The sequence below is a fragment of the Falco rusticolus genome, chromosome 8 (assembly GCF_015220075.1).
Source record: "Falco rusticolus isolate bFalRus1 chromosome 8, bFalRus1.pri, whole genome shotgun sequence".
Classification (NCBI taxonomy): domain Eukaryota; kingdom Metazoa; phylum Chordata; class Aves; order Falconiformes; family Falconidae; genus Falco; species Falco rusticolus.
The window spans coordinates 40,657,571-40,676,326 of record NC_051194.1 but is presented as its reverse complement, the minus strand read 5'-3'; the positions used below and the strand labels follow the sequence as shown (position 1 = coordinate 40,676,326).

At 43.2% G+C, this 18,756-nt stretch overlaps 1 protein-coding gene across 3 annotated transcripts in view; it reads left to right on the top strand.

Moving 5' to 3' along the window:
* RBMS1 (RNA binding motif single stranded interacting protein 1) overlaps positions 1 to 18,756 on the top strand; it is a 148,856-nt gene that overhangs the window by 47,157 nt on the left and 82,943 nt on the right. Inside the window, exon 1 of one of the 3 annotated variants that reach the window (XM_037397014.1) lies at positions 5,824 to 6,159. The exons of the other annotated variants lie outside the window; for them this stretch is intronic. Within the exon in view, the coding sequence (XP_037252911.1) occupies positions 6,097 to 6,159 (63 nt within the window). The 5' untranslated portion in view covers positions 5,824 to 6,096. Of the gene's footprint in view, positions 1 to 5,823; positions 6,160 to 18,756 lie in introns of those variants that run through there. 3 annotated transcript variants of the gene reach the window in all.

Below are 18,756 nucleotides of genomic sequence, written 5' to 3'. Positions count from 1 at the left end.
TGTGTGTGTTTCCAGGTTTTACTTAATCTTTTATTAATATTCATATTAAAATGTAAATGTGTAAAATATATAAAAAATCAAATAGCTGCATAGAATCATTATTTCCTAGAAAATACTTAGCAAATATTTTTGCTTTCTTCTTCTACTGTTCCATAAATTTATTCTGCATAAAGTGTAAAAAATACACAGTCAAGAAAGCATGTTGAAACAGTGAGCTCTTCTTAGTAGTCTCACTTAAAATATAAATATGTTTTAATGTAATGATGAACTTCCTACATAGTTAATAACAAAGCAGAAAAAAACAATATACTTTGTCATTTCAGACAGACTTTATTATTTTGTTCTACAATAAATCTGGCAACTGTTTACAGACTTTGACTGCTTTATAGTCTCAAACAAGTGTCTGGCAACATTATCTAGCTAATGGCAGAACTGAGATCTTTTAGTCATTTGAGTTAATTCCACAAATCAAGATTGGATTTTGTCCTGTGTTTTAATTACTGATTACGAGCAGCCTCCTTAAATTCCTGTTGCATAGTAATCCTTTACAGTAATTCTGCTTCGTACTTGTGCTTCCCACAATACACAGGGTATATGTAGGAAGAGGGTGTTTGTTTGACGGTGGAAACACTTCTACAAGGAAGTATCTTGTCGTGGCTTTCAAAGAATAAATAATGCATTCCATAATATAAAATGCTGGCAGGGCATTAACAAGAGATTGTGTTGCTCTCTGTGTTCATGTTCTTAGCACCAGTCATCAGTGAAGGAATGGCAACAATTACTTATAATTGTGCAATTTATGAAGTGTCTTTCCAAGAACATTTAAGAAAGCATGGAAGGAATGAACTGCAAACTAAAATGAATAGGAGGAGTCAAAACATGTCATGGGAGGCACAAACCCAGTGGCCACAGCAGAGGCATTCTGTGTGCGCTGAAGGGAGCAGAGGGCTGGTCTTTTTTTCGGAGAGAGCTCTGGGATTTAAGGGAAAAAAACCTCCACAGTAAAGGTGAAGGGAAAATCAGAGACCGGTTGGAGGATTCCCAGAGAGAATGAGTTGATGGGTTCGAATCAAAAGAGATCTATTGTAGTGACTGTGCATGTGTATTTTATAATGAGTGATAAAATGGCATTTATTTTTTTGGTTCTAATCTAAAACATAAGTAATTTGGTATCTTGGTACTAGTATTTGAAAAAGTACAGCTGGAGGTTATTTGTCTTCCTCTTTTGGTTGTGATCATCATGGAGATTCTTGTTGAAAATATTCCAGTGATTATTTTGAAGACTGCATTCTTAAACAATGGCTTCTCATTGTGAGTGCAATACCTCACTCATAGTAGGTCATATACTTCTGCAGAATTCATTGTTTCTTAATGATTTTCTCCTTCTTAAAAAAAGAAAATTTACAGATGTTTTTATATGTAAGAATTTTGCATGTTCATGGCATTACTATGTCCCATCTGTACTGACTTCTCATCCTCACTTAGCAAGATACAGATATTTTTTTTTTCATTACCTGCATACTGGGGATACTTAAATAATAAGAAAACCAATTTATTATGAAATTATTTATCTCTAAAGGAGCTTCCCATGTAATGAAGTTTACTTTATTCCTTTGGTTCTTATAAATGCTTTCCTTGCTTTTGGTTCTGAATAGATGAACTTAGGCCTAAAATTAAAAATCTGCCTCTGTGCGATACTTAGCTTCCCATACCCCATTATTAACACTTCTCAGGAAATGCTTAATATCTCTCAAAGTTCAGCCCTGCATATTGTTTCCTTGGCTTGCATAGGGTATTTCAAAGTATTTTTGCATTGTTGTGGCTCAGCCTCCCGCCTACTGTGGTTTGTGTCTTTTTACATATGACTGGGTGTGATGAGAGGATGGATCCTCCAGCCAGTGAGCATTGTGATGGAAAGCCCATAGGTCTTCTAGCTCCGGTCAAGGTGGGGAAGTGAGTTGCCCACAATCACACCTCCACTGACAGGTCTTCAGGAGGCCCTGAAGTGCCCAGGAGGGCAGGGTTGTGAGGAAATTCAGGAGGATCCAGTCTGGACTCACAGAGTCTTGCAATAGACCGAAAGTTTCCCTTTTAAAGCAGATCCAGGGCTGAGGGACCATCTGTCCTACAGAGGCACCGAATGCCCTGAGGGGAACTAGCTACTTCAGTTGAATTTTGAGATAAATAAGGGAAGCCATGGATTTGATTTAGAACAGAAATGGTAAAGTAGCAGCTTAAATGTGTAGAACTGTTTTTAAAATAATGGCTTAGTTTTGTCAGTCTACTATTTGTTTAGATTGATAAACATTACTGGAAATATTCTTGAGGACTTACAGTTGTCTCCAGGTTTTCAGAGAAATCTTTCTTTCTGTATTTACCCAGCCTCTCTGCAAACCTGAATTTCTGAACTGTATGTAAAAATAACTCCAAAGAAAACAGAACATGTAATTACAACACTGTAGCTCCAAAACGCACCAGATCTGCTCAGCAAGTTTTCCTTATTTCTGAATAAGAAACTCTGGGTAATTTAAAGAAGCTTTGAACATAATGTATATACACACTTAGATATTCTTAGAACCTATGGTCACCTTTTTCCCTCAGGATCAAAATTAATTGCTCATTTATAACTTTAAGGAGCAAGATGCCTGAGTACCTGCAAATCTGTTCATACCTGTTACACACAGTAATAAAGTCCTTGAAAATATGATTTAAATTATCACATCTGTATACATTTTATAGATTATGTGTCTCAGTTTGAGGATTGCTAAATGAGTGAGACTGAAACTGTTCTTTGCAATCAAGGCATGCTTCTTGCATCCCAGGAAATACGTAGGGGAACGGTTTTCAGTATCTTGAACTGATATATCACTGGACATGTATTGAAAAATCTAGGGAATTATCTTAAGCCTTTATCAACTTCATCTCAGTTACAGGGTTTTACACTGAAATAATTTTGCCTATGTTCCGGAGCAAAAGCGAAGCATCTTTTTCATGCAAGCATAGGTTCAGATTGGAAGGGACCTCGGGGCATCTCTAGTGCAACCTCCAGCCCCAAGCAGCATCAGTGAAGCTGAGGCCAGGCTGCTTAGGGCTGTACGCGGTCTGGTCTTGAAAACGTTCAAGGACGGAGACCGCACAGCCTCTCTGGGCAATGCCTGGCTGTCCTTACGTGCAGTCAGAAACTCTCATTTCAATTTAGGTCTGCTGTCCCCTTCCCTCCAGCCACACTGCTGTAAGGCGTCTGGCTCTGTATTCTTGATAACCTCATCACAGCTCTTGGAAGGCAGCTATTTCCCCGCCTGAAACAGAAGTGGAGACACATCACTCAAGCCTTTTAAAAAGAACAGAAAATGCTGATAGGTAGGTTAGCACTTAGGATAGGACATCAAGGTTTTCTTCTGAGAAAATTATGTAATAAGTTTTTATTTAACAACAATAAATAAGCAGATACCATTTGATCGTGGTCTAGTAGATGTTTACAGGGTTATATTTTTTGTTGTCTGTTTTCCTGGTATGTTAGGAAAAAGAGTAATGGTGACCGAGGGAGATGCGTCACATAGATGTGAGGGGAATCCGTGTCCGAATCACAGCAAGCTGTGGGACATGTGGTGGCAGAGAGGGCAGGGCAGCGGCCTTTCAGATACTGCTTTGGAATATTCTTGGGTGCCTTCCCTGGTATGACAGTGACTGAGAATAGGCCCAATCGAACATGTAGTGTTTACATCCCTCCAGCCTCTTCCCTGGGGGATGGGGCAGGAAGAGGAGAGGGAAGGAAGCAAGGGATGATTGATGGGTTTTGAAAAGCTTTTCCCCGAGAGGGGAAGGTGTGGTCACTCTACACATCTCCAGCTAACAAAGCCCTCCTGTAGGTGCAGCAGATGTAAGCTTTGTCACCCCTTTGGTGACTAGAACACTGCAAAAAAATAGGGTTCCTATTTTTCATATAGGAAATATCATATAGGGAATACAAATCTGAGCAGGAGAAGTAGCCTGTCACCATTACCGTTTATATGGCTTTAAGACAGTGTTTCAGCACTGCATCTGTGTCATCTGTGACCGTGGGTCTGTAATAATCAAGACCGGAGCACAGATCGCCTACTGTATGTAGTACCCCTCGGGAAGGCATGAGCACACAGCTATGTTTCTGTCAGATCAAGCCACAGGTACATGAACATATTAAGCCAATATAATCTGATGCTGCTGCCAAAACAAGCAGCCATATCCACCCTCTCGGTCCTGCCTGTTTTTGCTCCCATGCTACCTCCTCCATTATGCTGGCACAAGCGGTAGCACAGCCACATGCTGAACCAGACAAAGGAAATGAGCTGGAAGAACACTAACCTGATCAGAGGGTGGGGGGTGTGGGGGGGGAAGGGGAAAGGTTTCACTGAATCAGTTGCTTTTTTTCAGCAGCGATGCCAGCTGCTGTTGTTGTAAAGCTGGCGTGAAGCTATAGCCTTAACCAGACCAGGGAACATGAATTTATCCTAGCTCTAAGCTTCTGTGCTAACTTTATGCCAGCAGTGGGAATGCAAATGATCTGCCATCCAGCATGGAGTTAGGGTGGCACAGGCAGACGGTACCTGATCCGGCATAAAGTCTGCTAGCACAAATTTACTCCATCAAACTTTTTTTCAGTGGCGGTGATTGCCATGTGGCTGCAGTGCTTTTTGTCCAATACTAGCAGCCCTTAAACCCGTGTTATAAAATCAAGGCCAAACTGAATAAGATCCATTTTAGGACTTGAAAGAGGGAAAAAAAGGAAAGTTATGCAGAACCTAGTTCTGCCAAGTGACGGTGCTTTCTGACCGCCGCTGTACTCCGATGGGCTCTGAGCTGTGGTGGCAATGTATCAGGATACCAAAATACTCGGTGATTATTTCTGGGGAACTGATTAACTGAAGATCACGGCTTTTGTAGGTACTGGCGTTGTCAGCTGGCACTGCGTTACTTGGCCTTTCCGTAATGAACTACCTTGCTATTTTTTCTTCCATGCCAGCTGTTTCCCACCGCCACGTTTGTGCGTGCGAGGTGAGGGCTGTGGTATTATCAGAAAGAGGAAGAGAAACCTAAAGGTGCCCGATGGTGCATGTCCGTACCAGAAGGTCTGCTGCAGTGTCACCAATCAGGAGCTCAGTGGCTTAACAGGACCGTAACTTTGGGACTTCTTAAAAACTAGATTATCAGCGTCACTGGGTATTGTAAACGTAATAATGTAAACGGTGCAGAGGGATAGCGAGTGAAGCTGGCGACCCCTTTTCTCCATGTGTCACACTCGAATTGCCCAAGACCCGTAACGTTTCCTGGGCCCAAATTTTGTGAAGAAAATCAGAATTTCCACCCGCTTCCCAGATACTGCCCTGAGGCATCGGTGAGGGCTGTGACCATTCGTGCCTCCCCCTCTCCCCACCGCGAACCGAGGGAAACTGCAGAGTTAAACCCCGCAGCGTCTGTTGCACTCGGAGCAGCCAGCGCGGCAGGCAAGGGGGGGGGGGCGGAGGGCGGGTGTTACGCACAAATCGTGTGTCCCTGCGTGAGCCGGGGAGTTGCGGGGTGTCCCCAGCCGCCTCGGGGGGCCGGGACCGAGCCGGGCGCGCCCCGCGTGCCGCGCATTCCGCCGCGGGCCCGCCGCCCCGCTCAGGCGCAACCATTGCGGGCCGCGGGGGCGCCCGCCGCCCCGCTCCGCGCCCTCCCCCGGCGCCGCGCCCCGCTCCGCGCCGCCCCGCGCAGCACGAGGGCGGGGCAGGGCCGCCGTGGCCGCTCCGCGCTCCCCCGCCGCGGCTGGGCGCGCGCGCTGCCTCCCCGTTCCTGGGCGGTGGTTGGGGCCGGCGGGAGGTGGGGCCGGCCGGGCCGGGCAGGGCCGGGGAAGCCGTCGGCGGTCAATGAGAGCCCGTTGATGGCAGCCTGGGCGGCCGCGGCGGGGTAGGGTCGGCGCGGAGCGGGGCGGGGCGGGGGGCCGCGGGGGCCCGGCGAGGAGCCGCAGCCGGCGGCGAAGGCACGGAGGCGGGGAGCGCCCTGCAGCCCCGCCGCGCCGCAGCCCGGCGGCCGCCGAAGTTGCTCCCCATCCCGAGGGGAAGCCGGGGATCAGGCGGGGCGATGATCTTCCCCAGCAGCAACAGCAGCGCGGCGGGCAGCAGCCGGACCCCGTATCGGAAGCAGGTAAGAGCTCGGGGTGGGCTGGGGGGGCTCTGGTGGCTCCCCCACCCCTCCTTTCCCCCCGCACCCCGCGAGGGGCTGGGGGAGGAGCGGGGAGGCGACTTGGGTGAGTTGCAACTTGCAGCCTATTAGCTTCCCGGGAGCTGCGGTTGACAAAAAGAAACTCTTTCTGCCTTTTTCTGCCGCCCCCTCCCCGCCCAGTTGCGCCGTGACCTTGCCGAGCGCCCGGGCGGCGGGCGGCCTCCCCCGGGTGACCTTAGCGGCCGGGCCGGGCGGTGCGGGGCGGTGCGGGCGGCCCCGCTCAGCTCGGCAACAAGTTAGAGCGGCCCCGGCGTTGCCACACGGTGCTGCCGCAGAGCGAAGCCGCGGGCTGGGTTTGTCCGTCGGCGTGAACGGGCGAGGGGGCCGCGGCGCCCTGTTGCTCTCAGCCAGCCCCCGGCCCCCCCGCCTCCGGCTTGCCCCTTCTCCCCCCCCGCAAGTGCACAAGGGAAATCCTGTGACATTTTACGGGCAGGCAGATCGCTCCGATAAGCTCGGAGCAGTCGCATCTATGGAGCTGTACTGAAAGAGGAGGTATTTCTTTGTTTGTTTAGTCGCTGGAAATAAAATAGTTGAAATAGTTGAGTTACAACCTTGCTGGGCCGCCGTCTCTTTGGCTGCGCTTTTTACTCCCCCCCCAATAAAATAATAATAATAAAAAAGTTGGCATTAATGTTACGCTATTTACTGCAAAAAGTGTTATTTTTTTATCGACCCTTTGATAAAAAAAAATAAATATATATATTTAACTTTTTAAGTTCACCGGAAAGTGTGTGTGCGCGTGTGTGTGTGCCGGTGGGTAAATGGAGCAGAGGTCCCTGACAGGCTCCCGGCCCGACGAGCCGTGTCAAAGACACTGGCAGGCCCCTTCCCAGGTGAGGAAAAACCTGGCCGTGCCGCTGCTCTTTGCAGCTGGAACAAGGGCTCCGGCGGGTTCGGCTGGCAGCGCTGCGGAGTCGCCCCGTTTTGCTCGGAGTCAGAATTCATAAAGGGCAGGAACAGCAGCTTGGATCTGGCTGCCCCGCACACTGAGGGGTTTTGCAGAAGCCACAGGGAAATTTTGAACTCGGGGCATTGTTGGGGCGGCGTGTGATCTGTGTGGCTAGCTTGCTCGACAGTGAAAGTTTGTCTTTCGTGTTTTCTTGAAGCTTTCACAAAAAAATTGCCGTTTCCTTTCTCCTCCCCCCGTATTTTATAGAAATATGTCTTCGATGTGAATCGCTGGTGTGTTACCTCAACAGCACTCTGCAGATGCTGCCTAATAGTGCGTGGAGTTATCTTTGTATCTTGTGCTTCAAGTGTTCAAGTCCGTGCATAATAAAACACGCTTATTGTGTGTGCTGGTTTTGGTTTGTTTTTAATAAATGCCCTGGCTACACCCACGCTGATGATCTTGTCTGGTGCTCCTGCATACTTTGTAAATGAAGCCAATGTATTAGGTACTGTTTTCTTACTCCACCTGAAGGGGCCCGGGACTGGGCCAGCCCGGTGGGGTGCTGGGTGCTGGGCGCTGGCCGGAGCGGGGGGCGCTGGCCAGGCCGGCGGCTGGCAGGGCTGTGCTTCACGTGCGGGTGTGAGTTCGCCTGCTGGCCTGGAGCAGGCTGATAAGATGCTCTTCTTTTCACAGTGCACTCCTTAGATTCAAAGAGCTAAAAGGGCCGACTGAATCAGAAAAACAAACAGACCCTTTTTTCCCCAACAGGCAGAGAAAGAAATGAATGCAGGGGTATTATGTAGGCTTAAGACCCTGGGTACCAAAGGTTTCTTTTGTTGGTGTGTAGCTATTCTCTGCTCAAACACTTCCTACATAAGGAGCCAGGGCCTGTGCCTTTCTCCATTTAAGTCCATGGAAAACTCCTATTAACTTCATTCATGTAGGCTGAGGTCGTTTAAAGATTGACTTTCTGATCTCCCTTTCATTCAGACTTCACCTGCAGGGGTAAGCTGATGTCAAATGGTGCTGAAGAGGGTTAGGAGCCTAATTCTTCAACTTGTGATAATTAAGAATAGTCCAGATTAAGCCTCTGCATGTTCTGTGTAACCCATATTCAGACAATTGAATTATAATTGTGCTTTAGCTGGAGACACTAGGTGCTGTTAGTGTAGGAAAAGTAGTCTTCCATCGACTCTAAAAGGAGAAACTGTATTTCCTATGCTAACAGCATGTAGTGTATGAAGCTGAAAAAAATTAAGTAACTTAAAAATGAAACTAAAATCTTTTGAGTGTCTTGTATGTGTAATATTGTAACATACGTGATTTCAGAACAGTGTAAGAGCACTTCAGTCTTAGTATTCCATTTTTAAGAGTCTGTAACGGATTCGGGTGGAAAGATGAGTGAGTTAGTGGTAAAAGGCAAGGCGATATGCTCAATTTATTTTTAAGGCACTGTAATATAATGTGAAATTCTGTCTTCATTTAAAACATTGACAAAATACCAGTTAGCTACAGTAGGTCCAGAGCTTTACCCATAATCTCTCTTTGTTTCCCCAAAGAGCTATGTTTTGTTTTATAAACAAATCTGTGCTTATAGTGTTATGCTTGCTATCTGCTGTATCTATTTCGGTGTGTAACTCAGGCATGTAGGAGCCAGTTGACGTCCCCAGTTTCAGGTCAGTTTCAACTGGGTGGTACCTAATCTTTTTCTCTGTCTTGGAGTACTTTTAAGAATACTAAAATATGGTCTCTGAAGTTGTACTTTCAAAAGCATTTCCTGTGTTGCGGGGAGACGGGCATATTAAAAATATCCCTACCAGGCTTAGAAGTTAGATGTTGCTTAAATGAGTGGCAACTCATCTGAGAATTGGCTTGAAATGCAGATTCAGGTCTGGTTAGAGAATGAAAGACATACCGTATCTGCAGTAATAACCTATCACAACGCTCATGGCCGTGCATCCTATCTGAAAAAGGTAGGCATAAGCTAATATTTTCACTAACTAGGTTTCCTCGAGCTATGCAAAGAATGCACATGTGTGCATCCGTAATGTGAGGGAAACAAAATGACATACAGTATCTTGCTTAATGCAGCCTTTCTTAGCCTTTGGTTTGTGTGTGCTGAGAATGTGGTGATTCTCTGTCCCTCCTCCCACTTTTGTTATTCTAATGTAAATCAGGAGGCGCTCCTCCGAAGTAAATATTTCTGCACTCTGTAAAATTATCGTAAATGGAAAATTAGGCTTTCTCCTGCCATCTGCTCCTTGAATCTACAGAGCTAGTGCAGCTATTTGATTAGGGATTTTAAATTGCTTTTGTGCAGGGAGCTTTCTCTGCTCTCAGGTTTCTCGAAGAGGAAGCCAGAAGCAGCTCTGGAGGCCTGGGATGGAGGCGAGCAGCGGGTCCCACCTACCACAGCCTGGGTGCTCAGGGAGCCCAGCGTGTCTGTGCCTTGCAACAGCTTTGCCCAGTAACACTGGTTCTTGTTACCTTTTGATGAGTGTAATGTTTATCACGCCAGCGTAAAGAGATTTACATAGTTTGCTGCTTTCAAGCAGATTAACTGGGCGTAGCTGCACGTGAGGAATTTAACACTGATTTGGTGTTTGGCCTGGGTAAGGAGAGACATACAAAGCTTTTGATTAATCTTTTCATGCAGCTCTGCTAACATCAAGGGCCATGTCGCAGGCTGGGTTTTGTTAAAAATTGAAGATTAAGGTGGGTTTTAGAAACTGGAAATAATTTAGAAACAGTTTAGAAATAGTAACCATTGCTTAGAAAAATGATGGTTGAATGAAGAAAGCTTTTGCAGATCTTGGGCTAAAAATGTCGATCAGCTTTTCACTCTATCTATAGGTTTAGCGTATCAAGGAGCTACACCTGTAATCCTACTTTATTATTTCCCAGTTGGCACTGTGTGTGGTGTCTGTGTGTGCGAGAAGGAACCTCATTAAACTTGCAAGACCTGGGCATGGTCATAACTCAAACCATGCAGCTCCGCAGAGCAGTCTGCGCCCAGACCGATTTGACATTGCGTCGTGTGTGTATACGCGGTGCTGCGGGGGGAGGCTGAGAAGCCTAGGAAGGGAAGGATAACCTTGGTTACCTCAATAAATGGGATTAGTTTATTTTTATTTCTTTGTTTCAGAACTATAAGAATTATGTAATTTTGTATCATCAGCTTGCACTGACACAGTCTATTTCCCTTTACCTTGTATACTATGTTAAAGAGCGTACCTTGGTTTAACAAGAATCAGCTCTACATTAAGTACCAGCTATTTTAAATTTTTAAGTGCATCTGTAAGACTGTTTGTGAAGTTCTGCTTTATTCTCAAGGGAGCAGAACTGCTCAGTCAGTGAATTTCTATACTTGTAACACCAGAAGTGAATAAAAGAAAAGGAAGCATCTTATCTTGTCAGGCATGATGTTATAGATTATAAAAAGAGATATGATTGTCTTATCTGTATTTAGCAATGTAAAGTTTTTGTTTAGTATTTCTAACAGGGTGAACAATATATTTTCATCTCTTTGGAAGTGTTATTGTTTAAAGTATCTATCTTTGTCATTAAGCTTCACATGGAAGGGAAAATAGAAGTCTGTGTCTTGAACATCTGCTGTTTTGTTTTGGGTTCTTTTTTTTTTTTTTTTTTTTCCTCCCCTGAAACTTTCAACTATTAAAAAATTTTGCTTGAGTTGACGCATTTCAGAGGGGTTAGGTCCTTTAAACTAGGATTACTGGCAGGGAGGAGAGGGGAAGGAAGGAAGGGAGGGGAAAATCCTTTCCTGCGAGCTTGAGATGGCTCCTAAAACATCCGCACAGTGCTGCAACCAAGTAAATAAAAATAATGGGTGCTTGACATGATAGGTGTTTTAGTCTGCATTTTATTTTTTTTCATCCCTGAAGTCTTCATTAAAGTTTATCTTTGCTTGTTGCGTGAGGCGGTGTATAACAAAAGAAGTCAGTGGAGAATAGGAACTTTTTATAAGCCTCATGGCTCTGTTTCCGGCTTCTTATGAACGTTTTTCTCTGTTTCTACATCAGATTATTTTTAAAACAGCTTATTTAAGGGACACTGTGAAAGCTTATGAAGCCGTAGTTGTATTGAAGAGGTGCACGGAGGTGTTTTGGTCTTGGATGAGGCATGTTTGTCGCAAGTTTTCTAGAAAGCCAACAGAACCATGTTTAAATGCTCTCAGAAGTCTTGTTGAAGTAGTTGTTAGTTATTTGGCATATGTTTCAGAACTGCAGTGTACTGTGGTAATTAGAACAGCCCTGCAGAAGCCACTGTATTTGCAGTTTCCTGATGCAACAGGAAAGGGAAGGGATGAGTTACAGAGGAGAAACGTGAGGGGGAACCACGGGTTAGATAGGCACAAACCTCCTAACCCAGCAACGTACACACAACAACAAAATCATGTGCTGTAGGAGCTGGTGGCTGTGATTAGCACAGGTTTAGCTCTGTTGTCCTAAGAGACTGCAGTTAAAGCAGTGTAGCCGCATGTGTGTGTTGACACACAAAGTAGTTTTAAACTGCAGTTGAAGTAGTTGAATGCTGGTGAGGGACTGCTTTAAACGGATTCAAGATGAACTAGGCTTGTGTCAGTTTCAGTTAAGTTTATTTATAGCCGTTTGAATTTAGTAACATTTGTTACAGCTTAAGTAAATTGATTTATAACAATAAAACTTTATACCAGTTTTAAGGCCTCACCCATACACTAAGTTGCACTAGCTTAAAAATATGTAGCAAATAGAAAAAAGAGCTTATAACGCTTCAAAACAAATATGGTTACAACACTTCAAAAATGTCTTTTTCTGAATTTATGATCTAGTATTAAGATATATCAGCTCTATGATCTGTTGCAAAATAAAAGCTGATAATTACAGATATGTACAAATATATAATAGTATAATACATAACAGTACCTTTTTGTTCGTGTGTTCTCATAAAAGCCGTGTTGTACGCTTAACCATAATAGTTTAGGAAATCACTGGCGTGTGTCTTATTTGTTTAAAGTATTCTGCTTTAGAAAAATGATGTGTCAAATAGAGTGAGTGTTTTGATTTTACTTCCTTGGTTGGTAGAACTGTAGAACTTTGTGAGGTTGCAGTGGAAACAAATAATGCATTGTTCTGGGGAGCCTCACTTGGGCTTCGTTTTCCTGGGGTGAAGAACAGCAGAAACAGCAGGGCAAGGTGAGCATCGGACTTAGTCTAGCCTGACCTTTACCTGTTTATGAAACGAAATGCTTCTTTACAGCAACTAAATATATGTAACTTTTTATTTTGTTGTTGATTCTGTTACTTGACAGTGCCTCTTATTGACAATGGCACTTTCACACCTTATTCTAAGTGTTTTTTCTGTTTCTCCACTCAGATGAGAAGGGGATTTATTTCTTTGCTTGCCTTCTATTGTTTTTGGTTCTTTTATATGTGAATCTCCTCTACCATATGGTTCTTTGCTTCAAAAAAGTGGAAACATGACTCTGTAGGTTAACTACAGCTCATATATTCTGTCATCTGGGTACTACAGCGTAACAATGTTAGAATTCAGTCCTTTAGGATACGCGAGATACATGTGTGGCACTACCATTTTTAGTGTGCTTGGGGAGTGAAGTCTAGGATTCAGGTGTGAGTCTGGGTGAGCATTATGGGGAGCTTTTCTGAGGATTGTTAGTCACTGCATGGCACCTCTTTCATGCCTGAGGTGTTACCAGCTCCCAGGAAGGCTGCTGCGGCTTAGTGGAGGAGTATCCAGTTATCTTTGACAATCTGAAGCAATGTTCGTAGATGCTTGACTCCTCCAAGGTGACTCAGGTGATTCAGAATCCTGTTTTAGGGTTTGTCTGACTCACAGGAACATCATCAGGTTGTGCTTGTGCTACAGCAACAATCTGAAATCACTCAAAATACCAGGCAGGCAAGGGTAAAATCAAATGTAGATCCTTGTTTACAAATCCAGAAACAACAAAATAAAATTCTGAAAAATGAGGAATGAAAAAAACCCAAAATAGTAGTACAGGACCTGAAAGTTTCCTTTACCTTGTATGCAGCCCTGTAGCAGACAACCTCCAGCCTTCTCAGGGAGACTGTGGTTATTGTACAACCCTGTTGCCTCAGGTTGTGTTCAGAGAAGAGGTGCTGATGGAAGGCTTCATATTTCCTCTTATACTTAACCTATTTGGAGGCTAAAGGGTAGAGGGTTTTTTAATTTTTTTTTTTTTAAGCCAGTGATGCCTCTTTCACTCAGCTGCCTTCCACCAGACCATATAATTGTTTTTTTCCTGCTTTGGAAATAGTAATGTCTCTTGGGCATCACCAGGTGCAATGCTGCCTGTCCAGGCTTTGGAGTGCTCTTCAGCTAAGCACTGAAGAGATGGCTGGTGTGTTGCAAAGGAAATTTTACGCTATGATGGATGAATCTCAACTCTTGTGCTCCTCTTTCTCTTCTACCTATACGTATAATTTGCTCATAATGCTTTAAACAGTTGTGTAAGAGAATTTTCTCTGGGCTGCTATTGGAGTGCGAAGGCTCTGTTATTCTAGCTGCTGCAGGTTGTGTGCCCATCTTTGAAGATGGCAATGGTGGCCCGTTTTGAACCATTTGTATTGCTGCACCGTAGTGCACGTGTTTGTTCTGGCTTAGCTTAGCTATTCACTTAGCTAAGGTTTAAAATAACCTATTATGACATGCAAAGCTTTGAAGTATGTAGTGTCAAAGTAGCGTACAGTACAAATTGGTGCTAACCTGGGCTGCCGTGGCTGTGCTGTGGGAGGGGGTGTGCCACGCATCTGTAAACACATTGTCTGGCCAGGACGTACCTCCTGCGAGCCTGGGAAGGCAGCACCCACACCTGATGAACCTGGGCTGGGGCAGAGCTGGGCACACAGTTCCACAGATTTCTGTCCGGTAGGAAAGCAACCACCAGCAGGACAGGATCCTTTGAAGTGTTTAGCGGTGTGTCTTCCAGATGAGTTCAAGAAGAGTTCTAAAAATGTGGCTCTGAATTGTGAGACTCTTGTTTATGCCAGTGCATATTTACATACTCGATGGTGCCACTGCCTGTGGTGAGACTACTGATATGAATAAGCACTTATTGAGACAGAGAACCAGAAGACTTTTGAATTTCCCCAGTGAGAAACCTGAGATGGATAGTTGTTGTTTCCTAGGTTTGGTATTGGACTGACATGCAGCAAAATCAAATGGTATTTAAATTGCTTTAATATTATTCCATCCAATCTACTTGGCTTACGTGATCCTCACTATGACAGTACTTGTGCTTATTAAAAAATACTTCTGTGTAATTTGGGAAGAACATTTGAGTGGGTTATTAAATACTACTGCTTAGCTACTAACCTTTGAAAAGGGGACAGTTTTTGGCTTTTCTTCAGCATTCCAGGAGAGAGCGCTCTGGATGCTACTTATGAGAAACACTTATCAAACCTGGATTTTTAAAAAAGCATTTCTGCAGTATTTAGTTTAAAAAGGTAAATGATAACTGTTCCTTTATTGTCGTAGGGCAGCAGTGCTTCCAGTGCACATATATACATGTAAATATTCCAGAATTCAGGGCAATTTTTGAAAGGAGAAAACTGGCAGTATCCTGTAGTGCTGAGGAGCTATACAACGTGTTGGAAAGTTTGAGTAACTTTTATGGTGAAGAATATGAAGATGTAATTCACTATGGAGAATTTCAGTTGGTTGAAGGTGCTAGTGAAATTTAGGGCACACCGTGGCACCGATGGAAGAATGCAGTGGCTTTTTGGTTGTCTGAAGTGCCTAGGAGCTGCCTACATTCCCTGTTACAATATTCCAATATCCAATGGAGGTTAATGAAAGATGGAAATTAAGGAAGCGGTTCATTGTTTCAGTGTTATGTTGATATTTTAATTGCTATATTGACAAAATCAGGTGAATTTTTGAAGCAGACTTTGCCAGATTGCCCACATTCATAGTGTTCTTAGATCTGTTAGGTATGGAGCATCGTGGCCTCTGGGATGTCATGAATTGCTGAAGACTGGCTTAGGCTAGAAAAGGCACTTCGCCTTTTCATGCAGCTCTTCTTTACATATTCTGAAGAGTTGCTGGGAGTTCCCTGCTCTGAAGCTCCTGACGATTTTGGGCTTTCTGTTTGCAGTTGCAAGTGAAGCATTGATTGTTTTAGTATTATTAATGTATGGGTTTGTATTCCAGTATATAAGATGATGGAATGGAAGATCTAGTTTATCTGCATCTTTTATCTTTCTATCAAAAGACCTTTTTTGGAGTGACGCGTCTCTGCTGACTCTCTTTCAAAATTACTGAATCCGCAAAGCTGGCTTCTACCTTCACCTTCTTTGCCCCCTGAAATAAGTTCTGTGTTGAGTCACTGTCTTGGGTGACAATGAAAGTCCGAGATCAGCCACACCTATAAAGTTTATACAAGGACAGTACAGGGATTAAGATGGTGACATAAAGTTAAAATTGTCCTGTCAGTGATATTTTGGATAATCTTAGGTAAATTGTTTAGGTTTGGATCTTCAAAAGATATTTATTAATAGTTGTTTCCTACCTCCTGTAGATTTTGTACAGAAATTTACTAACATCCGGAAGTGGGTCAGACATTACAGCAATTAGAACTAAATTTCTTAAATATCTTTATGCACTTCTAGAAATTTATGTTTAAGTCTGTTTTCTAAAGCTTAGCATAGAGCAGACTATTCAAAATTATAAACTTTGTGTTCAAATTCTGCCTGCCATTTACTGTGTGAGTAGTTACTTTACAGTCTATGGGAATGTTCACATGAATACTATTATTTATATTTCCGGATTAATACCAATGGCAGAGTTCATTTTGTCAAGAAACCGGACTGGTAAAACTATCTAGAACTCTAGTTTTAGAAAGGAGTAGATGTTTTTTTTTTTCCTAGCGGTAGTTGTCTGTATTTCTAAATGGAAGTTTAGTGTGCAGAAAGGCAGAATTCAACCATTAAAATATTACTCAGGACAGGAATAACTCCGTTAAGTGCCATGGACTAGGTTTTGCAGAGTTTTTATCTAGATAGCTTTAGTGGTTTTGTGGCCTTATCTTTCCTACTAAATTAACTCCTTGTGTTTTTTCTTTTCTGGGAGGTCCTTATTCCAATATTCTGTTGTCCCATTTTATTTTTTGCAATCCAATTAAATTGCATACATTTACATATTTGGTTTATTCGTTTAGGAAATGCAATGCATGGTCTTTCGACTTCAGTTTACTGTGTTGTAGCAAATTAATGATGATTTACAAGACCATTAGCGTTAAACATCCAACGGTTGCATAGATTGATAAGCTGCAAAGGTAGGATTGCTAAGAAAAGTGGAGCTGAATGTTTTTATTAAAAATATAATTCCTTGAAATGGCCCACAGTGTAGGGCGAACCTGAAAGCAGTTGCTTGTGACTGTAGTTCTACGATAAGGAGGGGCCAGTGGTTAATTAATCTTAAAATGTTAGCCATTAGCTGGGCAGATTCCTTTTCACTGTGGTGTTTTAATTATCAATTCTAAGTGTACTTGTCAAAAGTGTTTTCCTTTATCTGTAACTTTCTGATGTATTCAGAGGTATGATTCCTTAGCTGAATCCTTGTACCAAGGACAAGAAGGTGGCTAATAAAGCTGTGGATGAGCTGGACTCTGTGCCCAAATGAACTGGTTTATTCCTGACTAGTGTTTGATGTGGTGTTCATCTCCAGCCATACACAGCACCACACATGGTTCAAGGGAACTGTCCCTTCCCTTTCCAGAGATGGAGGCTTTCTCACACTGCAGCAATGTGCCAGCTGTGCTGATGCATGGCCTCCTGACTGCACGGGCTTCTACATACGTTGGTGACTGCTGCAAGCACTACTTGTATCACTTCTGTGGTTTTTAGCTATAATTGTTTGTACGTCTGAGTTAGACTATACTGCGCTGCCAGGACCAGTTCATCTTGGCAGTTTAATTCCTCATATATTTGAAGTGTTGTATTAGCAGTATATCTGGAAGCTTTCCTAGGTGTTAATCTGATTCTTGTATTTTTTCATTTCAGAATTAACAATGCTCTATAGTGTCTATGAAAATGATTCATGGTGTAGTCAGACATTTACCCCAGCAGCTATTTGGAGTGTTGCTTCTTTTAACTTTTAAGATGCACCTAGGAACAGCATCCTACATTTGCTCAGCATACTGTTGCTAAACACCTGTAACAACTTCAGAACTAAGTTTCTGAATGTAAAGGAATCAATTATCATGCACCGTGAAGCCACCAACATTTGAATTTTAGAATAAGTCATATAGTGTTGTTTGAATTTCAGACATCTGAATTATATTCTTAACCACTTAAAACCGCTTTTCTCTCAGAATTAAAAATCTCTTAGTTAACAACTAGCTGCATGAGTTAAAACTGTACTTTACAAAAAAAAAATGGTTATCTCTTGGTTCAAACTGAGACTGAAGTTTCAAATTAGAAGGCAAAATGCTAGGGAAACTGATGAGTACTATGGAAATGAGTTAGAATAGCTCTTCTGTTTGCATTACTACAATACAAATTACAAATGTCAATAAAAACAGGAAATTATAAATAAAACAGATGTAAGTACATATGGTTTTTTTGGAAGTGCCTGGACAAGGATTTTGGAAAAGATTGTTATTTGTAAAGAGAAAATAGAATGTTTTCAACAGCCAGAGTGTTGGATCTAATAAGTGATAAGCATCTACCAAAACATCATCCTTTAAAGAATGAGAAAAGACTGGCTCAGGTTTGTTTCAGATAAGATTCTAAGGAAAAACTGACCCTAAGGCCAGAGCAGCATTGCTGCATGTGGCATGTACACAGAATTTCACTGAAGTTTTAGCAGACAGGTTTCTGCATGCTGCTTGTTGCCCTACTATGTGAGGCTTAGTTACAGACTGTGTACCACATGTATTTGCTGAAGTTGTCTTAGTTTGTGTGTGAAAACCCAAAGTTGGTTAAATTCTTGATTGTTTGGCAGCCTAATGCTGTTTTGTTACCATTTTCATGAGTCAGCACCGCTGGTAAAAGCAGCAGTCTGAACTTCCTTTTTCTTTGTGTGTTGTTTTTTTCTCGGTGTCTTTGTTTGTTTGATATTTTGGGTTTTTTTTGTTTTTGTGGGGTTTTTTTTGGTTTTTTTTGGTTTGGTTTTTTTTTTTTTTGTTAGAGAGGGGGACACCCCTGGAAAGGGAGAGAACAGTTATGGGGGCAAGGCTTAGGCTTTTGGCAGTAGTGCCAGCTCAAGCTATTCCTTGAACTGCCATCTCAGTTTGTGGGTCCACAGTTGTCCTCAGCCTGACATCAGTCACGCTTCTCCCTTGTTCCTGTACCTTCTGCTTTTCATACTGGTGGCTCTGGGGCAATCCAGATTGCAGAGCTGATTGAGCTGAGATACACAGCACCAGCAATTGCCTCTATTGCACTTCAGTCTTCTCAGCCAAACCGAGGGAAAAGTTGGCTGGAAAGCCGAGCTGCCAACAGGGCCAGCAAAGTCATCTTTGTTCTTTATTTGGTTCTGCACCAAAGTCAGCTTATCGGACCAGCAGCTATGACAACCAGTGTTAAAGCTCTTTGACTTCCTTACACCGCCCTTTTCCTTTTCCCTATCTGCACATCCTAGATCTC